Raw genomic sequence first — 16107 nt, forward strand, 5'->3', positions numbered from 1 at the left:
ACTATAGTAGTTTTCAGGTGGTCTCATCAGCATTTGGGTAAATGTGTATATTCCAATATTACAACCTTGAATTTCTACCAATAACAACATCAGTCTAATATAATATTTTACCACTTTTAAAAAAGCATTAGCTTTAACCTAAAACCTTTGTGTTTATGTATTTAGCACCTGTGAAAAAACAGACATTTGAAAAACATAATGCTCCAACTGCATGGCAGACAGCCCTCAGACATGTCCTTGCCACATGAAGGTGACAGCGGATATCTCCCTTTGCAGCATGTTAGCTGTGTTGAGTGAAACATTTAGATTATGGATAAAATCTTTCCCATGTGCCAGAACCAGTATCAGAACCGCCTATAGAAGAGGTCTTTATTCACAGCAGATCTTCATATGTCAAATCAATTCAAATTAATTTGAAAATCCATCCTAAACTGTTTAGATGCCATAGATATATACAAACTTAATCTGATAGTAGTATATGATTTGACAGAGATATAATGTTATAGTTTCACCCATAAGACATAAGATATGGAGATTTGTTGGATGTAGATTCTTACCGAAATGTAATGGGAACATACTTGGGTAATCACCTAACCATCACATCAAATTTAGCTTGATCTGTCAAAAAATGGAGACAGGAAGGACAAACTATAAACCCATGCCGTTGAAAACACAACTTCCTTGGCAAACATAATAATATTAGTACTATGATATATGTACATACAAAAACAATAGCCATACTAAGTATTGAAAAGAAAATAATTTGGATGTACTGATTCTGTTTGAAGTGGACGTCATCTTCACTTCCACAACAAGCTCATCACAGGACACTACCACTGTGATATTTGCCCCATTTTTCCATTGCAAACTTGCTGAGAGGCAATTTTCCCTTTTTAAAACGGGGGGGGGGGGGCACTTTGAAGATCCACTGCTCCACTCTCCTCTCTTACAAACTCTCCTTTAACAGTGAATAACCACAGTCTGCTGACATCTCACCATGTTACTACATTTCTCCAACATCTAGCCTCACACAGAACAGAAGCAGATTTCCAACACATGAGAAGATAATTTGTAATTCACAAACAGGCTATGATAAGGTCACAGTAAGCACCTCCTTGGAAACACAAGTCCCAGTAGAAATTACACTGTGATGCCACACAAAACAAATACACTCTGGAGGGGTTGTGTGGTAATTAAGAGCCAAGTCCCAGTGGAAAGAAAGATCATCAAACACAGACTCAGTCCATCAGACAATCGTTTATCAGATGTAGAGCTTAACTATTCATCCTTTTCCAATTTAAAACAATGAAACAAACAAACTGTTCAGTTTTTGATGGTTCTATGGCAATTAAAACAATCAAATACAGACATTTAATGAAAATTATCTATAAATACAAGTTTCCATGACCTCATTAGAAATGATTTAAGGTGTCAATGTGCGTTAATGCTCCCACACAGTAAACACTATGATGAAGTTAGACTTCTGTATTGCAATATCTGTCCAAATTTTTTTTTTCTTTTTTTTTTGCTTCTTATGTTCAGCCCTTAATTCAGGCATGGATATTTGTGTCCACTCACACGCAGCATCTCCAGCCACGCACATTCTCTTCCAACAAAACCCCTGAGAGAGATGTGCACCCCACAAAGCAAGTTGCCCTTCACCTCCACACCTACCTTTGCTGCGAGCAGCGCTCAATCCCAGAGCGACTACAGCCAACACTATTCTCAGCATCTTCTCCGCGGAGGCTCAGTGGAGACACAACAGCGACTTATTTTCCTCCTTTCTCCTCTCCTCTTCTCTTTCTCTGCTCTCTCTTTATCTCCTCTTGCTGCTGTCCGCGCTCTCCTTCTTAGAGTGTAGAATCAGTTGGCTGATAATGTGGTTACAAGACAGGCAATGTGGAGCAGAAGGACACCGCAACGCGAACGCAGACGCACCGCTTCCACTACCGCGCGCGTCGCACCGCAGCTTGTGAGGATGCTGGAGGAGGAGGCAAAAACTAAACTGGCTTTAGCTGAAACGGGACCAGTCCACGCGACGTCACAGGGAGGAGGGAGGATGGAGTCAGTCGCCTTTTTCTCCTCTCTCTCTCGCGCGCGCTCGCGCTCTCTACTCCCTTCCTCCCTTCCTCCCACCTCTTATCTCTGGAGCGTCCCAGCCCACTCTAACTATACTCACCATGATCTTGCTTGGCAAGCAGAGGGAGAATCAATAGCTCCTAGTTTGAAAAGCATTGACCTCCTTGTTTTTATAGTAACTGACTCCATTAACAAGTCTGCAAATAAAGAGAAATGTGGATGATTATGGAAAGGCCATAAAGACAGTGTTAACGCTGTAATATCAAATCATTTTTAAAAGATATTAATGTTTCAACCAGTGCCAACCCAAGCTTTTATGGGGCCCAAAGTAGAATTTTATTTGGCGTCCACCACTTTGCTTGACTATTACTAATACAAATGTAACTCATGTAATTGCAAGAATTATAGTTAAACCAATGTAACTCATGTTTCTTTGTTTTTTAAGGGTTAAAATCACAAAAATGGCAGGGTAATAATTTGTATTTCTTATTCAAAGTGAAGCACTATATGTGGTGATACTGAACTTGTATTTAAAAACAACTCAATACATTAGCAGACTTTACATTTGCTGGAAACAAGTTTAATGGCTTTAGTTTTTAATACTTGGAACTGAAGCACAGGCCACACAGTTGGTGTAGTGGTGAGCGCTCTTGCCTTTGCAACGAGAAGACCCAGGTTTGAGCCCCAGGTTGGAATAAGGACCTTTGGAGTGTGCATAATCTCCCCCATAAACACGGCATCTGTGGATCCACTGCTGCCCTAATCAGTAAGTCCCAATCTGTATTTTTTCACAAATCCTTTGTTTGGATTTACCTCATCCATCCATTTCCTACCACTTTATCCTCCACATTGGGATTGTGGCGGATTGACGCCAATCTCACCTGACATAGGGCAAAAGGTGGGGTATTTCCTGGACAGGTCGCCAATCCATACAGACAAATGTATAGAATGTTAGAAAGAGAATTAGAATGAGTTATTTTTGCACTCACACCAATTAGTGATAGTGGATTTGACCTCTGAATTCAATTCCCTTACTGCACACCAATAGTGAACACACACAAGGCGGACGCAGGAGCAGTGGGCAGCATCCCAAGATTTAAACCGGCAACCCTCCAGTTACAAACCCAATTCCTTTCCTCTTGGACATGGGCTTCCCACCCATGTCAATGGCTTTATCTTAGAGCAGACAACCATTCAAATTTACCTCACTGACCCAAATAAAACCACTGATTTTCTCTATAGCGACTTTGGTGCAGGAGAGTGAGCAGTTTACAATCCTCAGTTTCCTGTCGGGACAGACTGTCTGTCTGGTGAGATAAAAGGCACACATGTTGTTATGATATTGTAGATGTATACAGGCTTATAATGTGTTTAGTGCCATGGGCACATACACATCAACTATCAGCATTATATTAAATATTGTTTTAAAACTTTTTCAATTTGTCCGGCTACAACATCTGCATCATGTCTTCTTTCTTCTTTATTACTAAATTTCCAGCAGTCATGTTTTGTGTAAAATTGGCAAAATCCAACATAATATAAGAAATAGGGAGTTTATGTACCTTGGTATTCCTCTTATTTTAGTTTTAAAACTGCTTCTTAAATTTCATATACTGCCACTGCTTTTTGAAACAAGCAATGACATTTAAAAAACCCTGTATAACTGGGCTCACTGTTGGGTTAGGGTTAGGCTCACTTTTTCAACACTCACAACAATGTCAGTGTTGAAAAATGTTTCACTGAAAAAATGTAATGTAATTCTCTCGGGACTGTAAGGTGTGAAAGTGGGTGTTGCTGGCATGCATGTGAGTGTATCCATGTGTGGTTGTTGGTACAGGGCAGCGGGATTAATGATAACTTTTCAATTTTTCTCAGGGTCCTATCTTAAAGGAACTTTTCTTATGGACCATCTCTGCTGGTTAAATTTTTTGTGATGTGTGGAAGCACATAATCTATTGCTGGTCTTATCTACAGGGGAGAAAAAACAATAACAATAAAAACAGGTGACAAAGGTGACAATACACATACACTCATGACATTAAATTTGGTCTCATTTAACCAAGAAATTACCAAAGTGGCGTTAACAAAAAGCAACAATTTATTAAAAACATGCAGGTAAAAATACAATAGTACCTCATTAGAAATGACTTTGGTAGAAGGGGAAGAAAACTATTAGAATAAGGTCCACTGTGTTAAAATCCTTAATTGGAAAACAGACATAATGTTGTTATGTATGTTCATAAAAGTGTATAATTGCTTTAAAATAATGTGTTTTTTTTGTAGCCTAAGAATAAGCATTTTACATGTACTTTAGGTAAGGGACTTGATTTTGCTATGCCATGTTTCTACAGCAGCCAGAGTGGACAAACCAGCCACGGCATGTGTTTCGTAGGGATACAAATTTCAACCATGTCAGCAAAAACATATAATGGCCACACACAAAAACCTCTGTGCCCCAAATAACATAATAATATTGAAATGGAGGCACCTGGAGGGTCTTGGTGGTAAGACTTTCTATATCAGTGACTGGGCTGCTTCAGGCAAAAATCCTTTCAAAATGACAACCTGCTCTCTGTGTTTTCCATACTTTCTTTCATTATTGACACACATTATGCCTTGCAGACTATACCATACCCACCATTACAGGAATAGAGAACAGCAAGCGGTATTATACTAATGTGACATCACACTGTGTGTCCATCTGTCTGAAGGGACACTAAGCACGATTATTATTGCAACAACACATCATCAGTAGGGTAAAACTAACCCGTCTCACGATGGTCTAATCCCAGCTCACGTTCCCTATTAGTGGGTGAACATTCCAACGTTTGGTGAATTCTGCTTCACAATGATAGGAAGAGCCAACATCAACAGATCAAGATACTAAGTGGATATGAATATAAGAAGAGGATGAGGATATTAGTTTAACATTAATCAGGTAATAGATACATAATGTGCTGGGAGAGCTGTGTGCATGTGCCCCACAAAGCTTCCACAAGGTTAGCATTAGCATAGGTGCATAGGTGCCTGTGGAGATTTCAGCTTTCTTTTTGGTGCTGAGGCCCAAGGACACGTTAAGGTTGCCCAAACTCTTGACAGCCTAAACATGTCCCATGGTGCATTGTGTCCTCACCAAAGGCTGCACCAACAATTGCAATGAACACTGGAATTAGACCAACTTTGCGGAGATTCTGATCATAAATTCATTGAGCTGTAATGAAAGAGATCTAACAGTGTTGTTTTCTATTGATTTTTAGCTCTTTGAGTAAAATCTCAAGGCTGCCTCAGGCTTAGTCCATAGACATTTATGATCCACTGCTGCAGGGAGCCGCCAGGCTAATGAGTCACCCTCAGAGTACCTGGGTGACATTTACCCACAGAGAATGTATAGAAGCTTTTGTCACTAAGCAGACTTACAGTCAGCAATAAAATAATGCATGCTACACTTCAGGGTCTTTGAAGGGATTTATGAGTTATAGATAATTGAGCTGGATCACTGAAGCCAGAATACAATATCTTAGGTTTTGGGGATAATATGATAGTCATGATGTCAGAATCATACAACTGAAGAAAAAAAGCTGCACATTTTGCATCCAGTATAAACAGTCTGTTGCATTCAAACCATTGTCAAGTAAATTCACACAATGCTGATTACACCCATCAGCTCTGTGTTTATTTGTATAGCAGTTTTTAGTTCCTGTGTCGCTAGGACACATTCCTATTCTGCACACAGTATGTGATTCATTCAATGTCAAGACAAGATAGACAAAGTTAGTGCAGCTATTCGGGCAGCTGCACAGACGTGCACCTTTTAGTGATGAGGGGCTGTATTTATAAAACTGACTTGACACAATTGTGGCAACCTTTGCTTTGACTCTATTTTCAGGCTGTTGCTGTGTTAACACTCACTCAACATCAGAATATTGGGACGTTTGTGTTGTGCCCTTCAAAAAACCTGTTCTCTGGGTTTTCCATACTTTCTTTCATTATTGACACACATAATGTACACATAAACTACATGTTAACATATAAACTACCATAATGGTAGTGCAAATGTCTAATACATTAAAACCATGGTTCAATTTACATGGGAATATACCAGGGGTAGGTCAGGTCCACTAAATAGGACACAAGCTCCTCTGAAACCCTACATTGAGACATTGGGGGCAACTCTGAAACATCGTCCATTTTTCATCACAGGTTGCAGATCTTGATTTTCTGTACAATGAGTTTCCTGAAATAAATGACCTAATAATAGTAAAATGTAGCAATTTGCTCATAAATTACCAATTTCTAAACACTTGTCAATGTCTCCTCCAATGTCTAGTCAATCTAATGTCATTCCTGCTGTTGCCACCCATGTTGACTGACATACAAGTGCCTGCTTGCTTGTTGTTGTTGTAAGACAGTAGGTGTGTGTGTGTCAGAAAGAGACAAACAAGTTTTTTTCATAGTACTCTCAGGTGGATGTCAGCAACAAGGTGGCTCATTAGAAGGAGAATTGGGCCTGGACTACATAAGCCCTCCTTAACCAGCACTCTGGGCTTCCTGCTAATCTCTTATGATCTCTTATACTGTTGAAAGTAGTATTATTACTACTGAGTGTAAGACAAGTAAGTTGCTATTTGCCTATGTTGTTTAAGTTAACTTTGAAATCTAAATAGATTTTTGCTTTTCAGAGGTAAGATTAGGTTTATAGGACCAGACGGTTGCAAGAAGAAGACCAGCAAGAAGACCCAGGTTCGCGACCCAGTCCGAACAAGCATGGAGTTTGCATGTCCTGTACTGCACACAGGAGGTGATTTGTTTAATGCTTCGATCGCACATATATGTTAGTTATGGAGGTCTACTTACATATATTAACTTGTTTTCATGGTTAAAAACCTCCTAGTCGCTGCAAACGAGCCAATCAAAATATCTCCTCACTGACGCTCTCGTTATCCACGCTGTTTCAGACCAAAACCACACCCCCAGAACGTGGACTGTGTTGTGATTGGCCAGCCAACAAGAGCTTTCCCACTGTCCTGTGATTGGCCAGGTACCTGGAAGTGACGTAATTGGTAGGCCAGCTCTCAGATACATAGCTCCCCCTCTGGCACGGTGGATGCTCTGGATCTCAGCAGCTACAACGAGAGTAGTTCTTCTTCTTCTGCGGTTGAATGTACGCAACCAGATGTGCCCGGACTAGTGCCCGCACCAGGAGGCACTACGGTGGTGAGAGGAGTGATGAGGTATACTGATGACAACATCAACATACGGAAGTGCCGATCCGCTTCGCAGAGCCCAGGAAAACAATAAAACCCTATTTTCTCAGCAGTGGCTGAACTATTTGTTCTGAAAATTTAGGGTTTCATAAACAGGGTAATGACGCAGATAAACACACAAACGCAGCGCTAATTGGAGCTTCCGGTCTATGTCAGTAAAGTGAGGTGGCTGCATTCAGGTAGGAGTATTAATTGAAACAGAAAAAAGTGCTCATGAAAAGTTCCAAAAGTTACTTCTACTGCTCAAAGTATCCTGGTCCTTCAGTAATTTCACAGGATAAATGCGTATTTCCCCTCCCTGCCCGTGCTGCCGCTGTATACACACAAACACTCCCTCGGTCTGGTATGTTTTGCTTTACAGAGCCTGCTTTCTGATGAAGACCAAATAGAGGCAGGATAAGAACATCAAGAGCAACAACAAAAATCCCCAAAATGTTACCCATTGTTTGTGTCAACACAACACAGTCTGAGGGTGAGCTCGGTATAAGGTCTTTCTCTACTGTTTGATACTGTTGAGATTACATATCATACAGTACAGATGGACATGATATCATCATGTGACCACCTCGCAGAAACAAAAGATCATCAATTACAAACTTTGGGCAGCATTTTCAAACCAAGAAATGTAGCTGAGTCAGATATTTTCAAGAGACAGTAAGCAGCAGGAGATGACAAATTTTAAAACGTGTATAAAAAAAGAACTGTACCTGAACAGAATCTGAGGTAGTAGCAATACAAATACCTTGGCCAAACCTGTGAATTTAATTTTTTTAACTATTTCAAATTAAAAATAAATGTGTTTTTCATATTTGAACCATGGCGTATACTCGTAAGGGCATTAAATCAAAAAATGTTTCTCTTTGAAACCACATAAAAATATGTGACCCAGGCACATCTAAATGTACATTTACTGTAACAGAATAGAGCTATCAGTGCTATCAAAACAAAAGGCTACACAGAGTGTCACATTCCTGGTTGGAACAACAGTAGGTGTAAAGGGGCTGTGAGGTATGTTTGTTTGAATAAATAAAAACAGGTTATTAAAACTTACTGGGGGGTATGTAATCAGTCAGTCAGTCAGTCATCATCTACCGCTTTATCCTCCACCAGAGGGTCGCGGGGGGTGCTGTGCCAATCTCAGCTACATCGGGCGATAGGCGGGGTACACCCTGGACAGTTCGCCAGTCCATCGCAGGGCCACACACACAGATAGAGACAAACAACCATTCACCCTCACACTCACTCCTATGGTCAATTTGGAGTGTCCAATTTACCTATCCCCAGATTGCATGTTTTTGGACTGTGGGAGGAAGCCAGAGTACCTGGAGAGAACCCACGCACACACGGGGAGAACATGCAAACTCCATGCAGAAAGGCCCTTGTTCCAACCGGGGCTCGAACCCGGGTCTTCTCGCTGCAAGGCGAGAGTGCTAACCACTACACCACCGTGTGGCCCGGTATGTAGTCAGGCGAGAGAATAACTGTTAAAACCAAGCAGACTAATAGAGTTGAGCAGGGATCATCATGTTATGAACACACAACACTAAAAGTATAAAACAATTAATAAAAGCCGTTTTAAATCAAGGGATACTAAAAGCTGAGGGTCAAGAAAGTCCAACTAAAACAGCTTAGCGGTTTATCTGTGGGGACAGGGGCTGTAGCATACACATGGGCGTCAGAAGAAGTGGCTTCGTCGCCGTAAGAAGCGTTGATCGATCTGTACTCGGTCCTGCAGCCTCTCGATGCCACCACGCTGCACCGTCGTCTTCTCAGCACTGACTTCCGGCTGTCGGAGAGCAAGATGGCAGTCACTGCAATTTCAATCACACGTATATACACAGCGAGTCACGGGCAATCGTGGGTCGCAGAGTATCACTCTTCCCGCTTCTGTATGGGCCTTGTAACAGTTAGTCCTGGTTCTTCCGTCTAGCGACAGCTCCAGCATGGTCACTTCGATCGATTCCTCTGCTTCCGTTTCAGTTTCCCGTTTTGGAACTCCTGTCTTTTCCGCTAGAGCAGTTTCTCTCTGTCGGCGTCTCACTGAGGTCTGTTAATTGGACGCTCCACCGGTGCAGGTGATTACGCCGTGTGGTGATATCCGCATGGGCATTTCACAATCAAAGCACAATACATTCCCAGTGTATACATGCAATAAAACCATTAAAAACTCCACACTAATATCATAAATAATTAAGAACACTGGGATCTAAAAAGGGACACAATAAAATCTTACTTTGCCCATGCGACATAGGAACATGTTTTTCTATTTTCTTCTCACTGTTTCTGGTGAAACCACTTGCTGGGCCACATAGGTTGCTCATGTACCCACAGGCTGCCATATGAAGAGGCTGGGTGTAAAGTATTGAAATGATACATGCAGTGATAAAAAGAGTCACTGGTCAAAAGACAGCTACTACATTCTACGTTACGTCACTGGTACAGTCTTTCTTCGCCCTCCTGTCCTATCGATGCTCATTGGCCCATACTCTTCCCCATTTTTATGAACGCTGGAGCTGTTGCTTCATCATCTTTCGCTCCACCACTTCAAGTACAGTGCGAGCAATTGAAAGGCTCTCCCTCCCTCACCTCTCAGCCGACTTTCTGGCATTTTTAAAAGTCAGACATTGGGCGGTGTTCGCCCCAGAAGAGGGAGGTTTAGTTACCTTTTAACAACCTCAAATGTAGCAGCACACTGTTGTCTCATTTGTTCCACTGCAGTTTTACCCTGTCCATCATTATAGCACTGTTTTGATTTATCCTATACCAAATATTATGAATACCGCTGCCTGCTGATGCAAATTCTCCTTATTCTAGAGCTATTTCTGTTAGAATTACAGAACAGTGTATTTGTATGACAACCTCATCATAATTAATACAAACCTCTTCTGCTACTGAATAATATTGCATGGTCAAGATGTGATCTCATGTATACAACACTGCATTGTTTTATTGTAAAGCACCTTATAACTGTTTTGAAAGGTTTAAACAATTATAGATGACTAGACTTTGTGTCTTAAGCATATGATTTGATGCTGCAGCTTTCTCCTTTGCACCTTGCACCTCTGTTTCTATCGCTCTCTCTTGCACACATTGTTGATGGACAATTCAGTGGGACAGTTATTGCATGGCTGTTTTGGAAAAGCAGACTGTTTCTCCGGTGCAACCCATGGCCAAGGAAAGGAATGGGCCTTACAACCAGTCGACTGCTGGCTCAAATCGTTGCTGAAACGAATGGTCCTTTGTGTTGTTAATTGTTATATAACATCTGTGCATTTCTCACACTTAAGGTCTGTACCATGAAGCAGGAGCAGAGTCGTGTTTAGTACAGTGGTTCTCAATTGGTGACCCTGTAGTTTTTTTTAAAAGAGGCTGTTCAATTTCAAGCACTTCTCCTTATCCTCCAGACTTGAATACATCAGCTTTTATATACAGTCTTTGGGTGATTTTTGAGTGGTTAATTTCTCAACAGTAAGTGACCAAGCACACATGTTCTTACTGGTAATCTGCTCTGGAGCAGGTCATGTGCAAGAGCACCACCTACTGTCCAATCAGCTGACTTGAAAAGATGCAGTGGGTAGATCATGAGAGGGTGTTCTGAGATGAGAAAACCCTCAAGGCTTTTTTACATGAGCCCTCATTACTACAGAGGGCCAGATCCTCAGTGGGAGTGTACTCTTGTGTTGGAGGGCTTCCTCCTCCCTCTCTGCTTCCTCCTCATCTCCTTTTTCATTTTCATTCCATTTCAGTGTGCTTTCCTACTCTGAAATCATCACACAATAAAAAATGTACTGGGATCTTGTACATGTTATCAAGTACAATATGTGATAGTAAGCCTTATTACTTTATTACTTTGAACTATGCAACTAAATTAAAAATGGCTATACACATAAGAACACATCCAAGCAAAACACTGATATTATCAGCCTATTACACAACTTACACATTATCACAGTGGGTAATATTTTACCAGGTGTCATTCCTTTACTTGGCAGCTGTAGCTGTTGTTTTTACTCTTGATTATATTCAGGTCTGTATAGACCTTATTCCCGGCAGAAACATGTAAGTAGATGTCTGTCATTATTTGTGTGAGAGGCTTCTTGTTTGGCATTTCTGGTCAGTAGTTTTATAGTTGTTGTTTACGTAGCAGGCAGGACAACAACTTTGACAGATAATGATTATGATTAAGTCTTGTCAGTGTCTGAGTTGGTGTCCCAGGTAACAGTTGATATAGCTGTGTAATTAAAACCAGGTTATATTACTGACTTTTATAAATTCCTTATTTAATTTCATTCATTCATCCAACCGTCCACACCAGAGCGACTGCACAATATAATTAAAAATATCCTCAGGCCACCTCATGTGGTCCTCCCACTCTGTAATATTACACTAATGTGGAACTGACCTTCCATTTCCATTTGTTATCTAGTTACGAATGTTTGCACGACATATCGAGAAAGCAGACTCGCTCTGTTCTGACGAAACAAATACTGGAAGTGCCGTTCATGAACAGGAAGTCAGAGTCTTAGTTACTTACACATTCAACATATGGTCTGTAGGAATGTATTTATTTTGTTTATCTTGTATCTCCAAATTCACCATAGATGTGTCAATAGTTTGTCTGTAGTCTGTATGTTGGTTCAAAAGCATTTATCCAGTCAAACTGCTGGATGACAGGCTTTTATGAGCAGGAGAATTCACCTTTTGTGGCCGTTTTTTTGTGAACATACATGAACCCTTTGCTGGTCCTGTCAGATTGACTGTGTTTGTTGGACTCACTGGAGGGGCCTGAGGGTCCATTTGAATGTTTTAACATTAGCCGGTGGGTAATGTTTTCAGATATTTACATTAAAAGCAAATGCATTTTCTTCCAGGGGGATAGATTTTGACTGGAGACTACTGAGCAGGTCTGAGTCAGATGACTTCCTGCAGTTGTTCCCGTCAGTCTCCTTACTATCCGATGCTGCTCTGGGATAAGAGACAGCTCATCTTCCTTCTTTGCACCTTTGGACAATCAACCATCGCCTTCCTGCACCTATTATCTCTCCATCAGCTGAGAGGTCACGTAATCACTCTCCTGTATTTCTATTAGTCCCATCTTTCTGCCCATATATCTCATCTTTCACCCTCCCCAATGTTCCCCCATCCCTCCATCTCCTCCTCAGCTCCACACATGGTGTAATCAGTGTACTCCACCACATTCAGAGCTCTCCATCCACCCTTACAGTCCTGTTAGTGTGTCAGGCAGAGTGCAGTGCCTCTGCATGCTCCCACTGACAGCTGGCTCAGGCTGGAGGAGGAAAGGTTTGCAGTGGAGAAGAGAGGGGGGAGTGAAAGGAAAAGAGATAGACCCTCATCCCCCTGGCTTTTCCCCCCTGGCTCTTTCTGAAGGAAGTGTTGGTGATGCTACTTTGATGCCACCTACAACATGCAGAGGTTCTTGAGTTGTGAGAATGCCTTCTGGCCCCATTCTGCCTTGCCTCTCCAGAAGGAACTGGGCCTGATGTTGTCATATGCTCAAAGTATTTCACATCTCTTAATACCATTACTAAAATGATGAAAGCAAATATTATTTCCCCAACAAAGAAATACACGTATCAAATTGTCAGTGTTCATTTTGTCATTCTGATTCAGGTAAACTCAACATGGTCTGTTTTTGTCTCCTCCATTAAAACATTAAACAAACATACTAGAAATGTTTAACTTTTTGCACCAGATGTCTGGTGTTTAGAGCGCTTGCCTCTGGAGTGGGAGGTTGTTGGTTTAAATCCCAGCCACATCATAGAGAGAAAAACAATGGTACCTATAGCAGAGGTTCCTCACTGGAGTTGTACCAAAATGTACTCAAATAAAATCTACACTCACGTGTGCTGTGATGTAAACTCCCTGGCTACAGTTAAACATTCACTGTAAATGGTCTGTATTTATATAGTGCTTTTGTAGTCTTGACCACTCAAAGTTGCTTTACACAGTTTTGCCATTCACCCATTCACACAGCACATCTCTGCAGCACTTTTTTTTTACAAAGACTTACAAATAAACCTAAAGAAACATTTTTACTTGAAAATAAAGCTTGAAAAAAAGGAAACATGTTTGACCCAATGTTAAGTTATTATAAACAATTGAAGTGTGTTTTTTTTTTATATGTTGTGAGCAGCCAAATGCTGGATCAAAAACTCATATGTGCTGCTATGTAAACTCCCTCTAACTACAACATCAGTGCCCGGATGCAAGTGGCTTCTCCAAGGTCTTGAAGGGCTCATCAAATGAACAAGAATGAGCTTCAAGTCTGCAAAGTCCAGGTCCTTACTCTGGAGGAAAGGAAAAGTGACTAACCAGTTCACAGAGGTGGAGGAAGCTCACTTCAGCAGAATGGTAGGCATGTCCAAGCAGGAGGGCTGGACCAAGTGGGAGCATTCAGCTGGCTGTAAGATCACCTGGGCAGAACTGTGGAAGGCGGAGCCACAACACTTCAAGTTTTTAGTCCAGTCAGTGTATGACACCATCTGCACTGGCATCAATATGCTGATCTGGTGGCTGAGTGTCGGAGGAATTGTTAAATTTGGTCTCCGGTAATGTTTAATCTGTCATTGTTTAGTTGTTATAAAAACAAAAGAATGCTTTTTCAGACTGTGACTCACTTTATTTTTATTATTGTCATCACTCTTTTTTCCTCACATCTTCTACCAGCCTTAGCTGCCTTATGTGGACTGTAACTCTATTGATAAAAAATGTGAGTCTGCTCACTCGTCCTGGACGTACACTGAACACATCCTGAAGTTGTGTTGAAAATGTTGCACTGTATGCTCCAAGATTTGGATAAACAGCAACACATTTTAATTAAAGCTGCCTAACAGTGATCAGGGATTTTAGGTTTTAATCTGAATTTTCACTGCACCCTTGTGTCATATTGCAAATAAAGATTATCTTGTTTGAAGTGAGCAGCTTCTTGCACAGGTCTGTCTGTGCCAACGATCTCTCTTTTTTTCTTCCTCTTTAGCTCTGTTTCTGGCTCTTTGTGCCGCCTAAGTCTCCACATTCACTAAAGCTGTTGCTGTCTTGGAATGGCAGTCCTCCTCTGGTCGGAGGCAGACTTGGCTGCAGCACAACAGGCTTGTTTGTGAGTCTTGGCAGAAATGTGAGCAGACCTGAATGTAACTGTTTAGGGCATGTTTTGCTGTGTTGTGTGTGTGTGCATGTGTGCGTGTACAAGGGCAAACAAAGAGAAGCAATACACAAAGAATGTGTGCATTTTATCTTTTCTCTTTACCTTGGGAGTGGAGGATCATCTGACTGTGACCACCAGAGTCAGACCCTCCCATCTTGCCAATATCAGTCACTTACAGATGCAGAGCTTGAATCCAGTGGGTCTGGGGACCCCAGGAGGTCCATGGCTCACTGCCAGTGGTCTGGGAAAAGTTTCACCCATCAACATTATACTCACTTTCATCCTGGTAACTCATAAAGTGTATATGTATTTATGTGTGTGGTGTGTATTTTTATTTGTATGTGTGTTCATATGTGCATGTGTTGTTACGTCCCCACTTGTGGCATCCAGGGGAAAAGGTGAGCAACAATTAAATATTAAATAGATAGAGGCTCAGGAACGGAACGAGAATGGCCTACATGAATGAATGGGTTGAATGAACGGGATTACACCATGCGTGGAGCTGAGGAGGAGATGGAGGCATGGGTTAAAATTGGGGAGGGTGAAAGATGAGATATATGGGCAGAAAGATGGGACTAATAGAACATCTCATTGGCTAAATCCAATAGAAGGACACAATCGTCTCAGAATTTTGATTGACAGCCTCGTTCGCCAATGAGAGGCAACCGAGCGCACGGATGTGATGCGGCTGGCTGCTGCCTTAGGATAGGGTAATGCTTCTAAAAACGTGATGACGTCACCTAGAGACGCCAGGAAGTGCTTGAATGTAACACAGGAAGTCAGTCTAACCGGGAAGCGCTTGAATGTAACACAGGGAGTCAGTCTAACCGGGGTGCTCTTTGTTTGTGGTGAAAGATTAATTTTTCACGGAGAAACATCAAAGGTAAGAGCGATTTTACAGTTGTTCGGCGAACAACTCTCTGTTGTCTGTATTCTCTGGCGTGTATCTCTGTAATGCTTTGTCCTATACTGCTTTGGCATATACCATTGGAAAGGGCAGAGTCTTTCATTTGAGCTATAGTGTGTGTGCGTGTGTGGGACAAGATGGCGGAGTGTCAGCTCCAGAAATGCAGCGATATGCACAATCAGTTTTTGACGCATTGGTATTTACGAAGTTTGACATGTAGTTATTCATTTAGGTGTTATTTGAGCGGTTTTTGTCAGACTTTAAAGAGATTTTACAGCTTTGCAGACCAGATTTTTCAGAAAATTTTGATACCAAGTTTTCAATTATTTCTTTTTTTTAATCACTTTTTCGTGATCCTTAAGGAAAAATAAGTTGTGTAAACTCCTTTGGGGACAAGGGGTTGGAAAATAGTTTGTCTTGTCCATGTTTGTCTCTTAGTAACAGATATCACATTTACATGTATTACAAGAAATATGTACAAAAATAATAACTTAACTGAAGGCTCCATCAAAACTAATAAACTGGTACAATTAACAAATCACTAAATTATACTACTATTACCTCTCCAACTGTGTTCAAACATAACGTATATTTTAGATGTTTATTTTGTATCATATGTGTGTAAATGAACCAGATTTTGGGGATGTTTTGGCTGATTACAGTTTAAATTAACAGTCAGACTTTGAGGGGCA

At 41.1% G+C, this 16107-nt stretch overlaps 1 protein-coding gene across 2 annotated transcripts in view; it reads right to left on the reverse strand.

Annotated features, from left to right (window-relative positions):
* LOC131463035 (calsyntenin-2-like) overlaps positions 1–2038 on the reverse strand; it is a 338191-nt gene extending 336153 nt beyond the window's left edge. The window contains exon 1 of one of the 2 annotated variants that reach the window (XM_058634680.1): positions 1675–2038. Coding sequence is in view for 1 of the 2 variants with exons in the window: in XM_058634679.1 (XP_058490662.1) it covers positions 1675–1732 (58 nt within the window). In the remaining variant the exon portion in view is untranslated. The remainder of the gene's footprint in view (positions 1–1674) is intronic. The other variant, XM_058634679.1, reaches the window with a different exon arrangement.
* Positions 2039–16107: the final 14069 nt, after the last annotated feature.

Source organism: Solea solea, chromosome 7 (genome assembly GCF_958295425.1).
Source record: "Solea solea chromosome 7, fSolSol10.1, whole genome shotgun sequence".
In the NCBI taxonomy this organism is placed as follows: Eukaryota; Metazoa; Chordata; class Actinopteri; order Pleuronectiformes; family Soleidae; genus Solea; species Solea solea.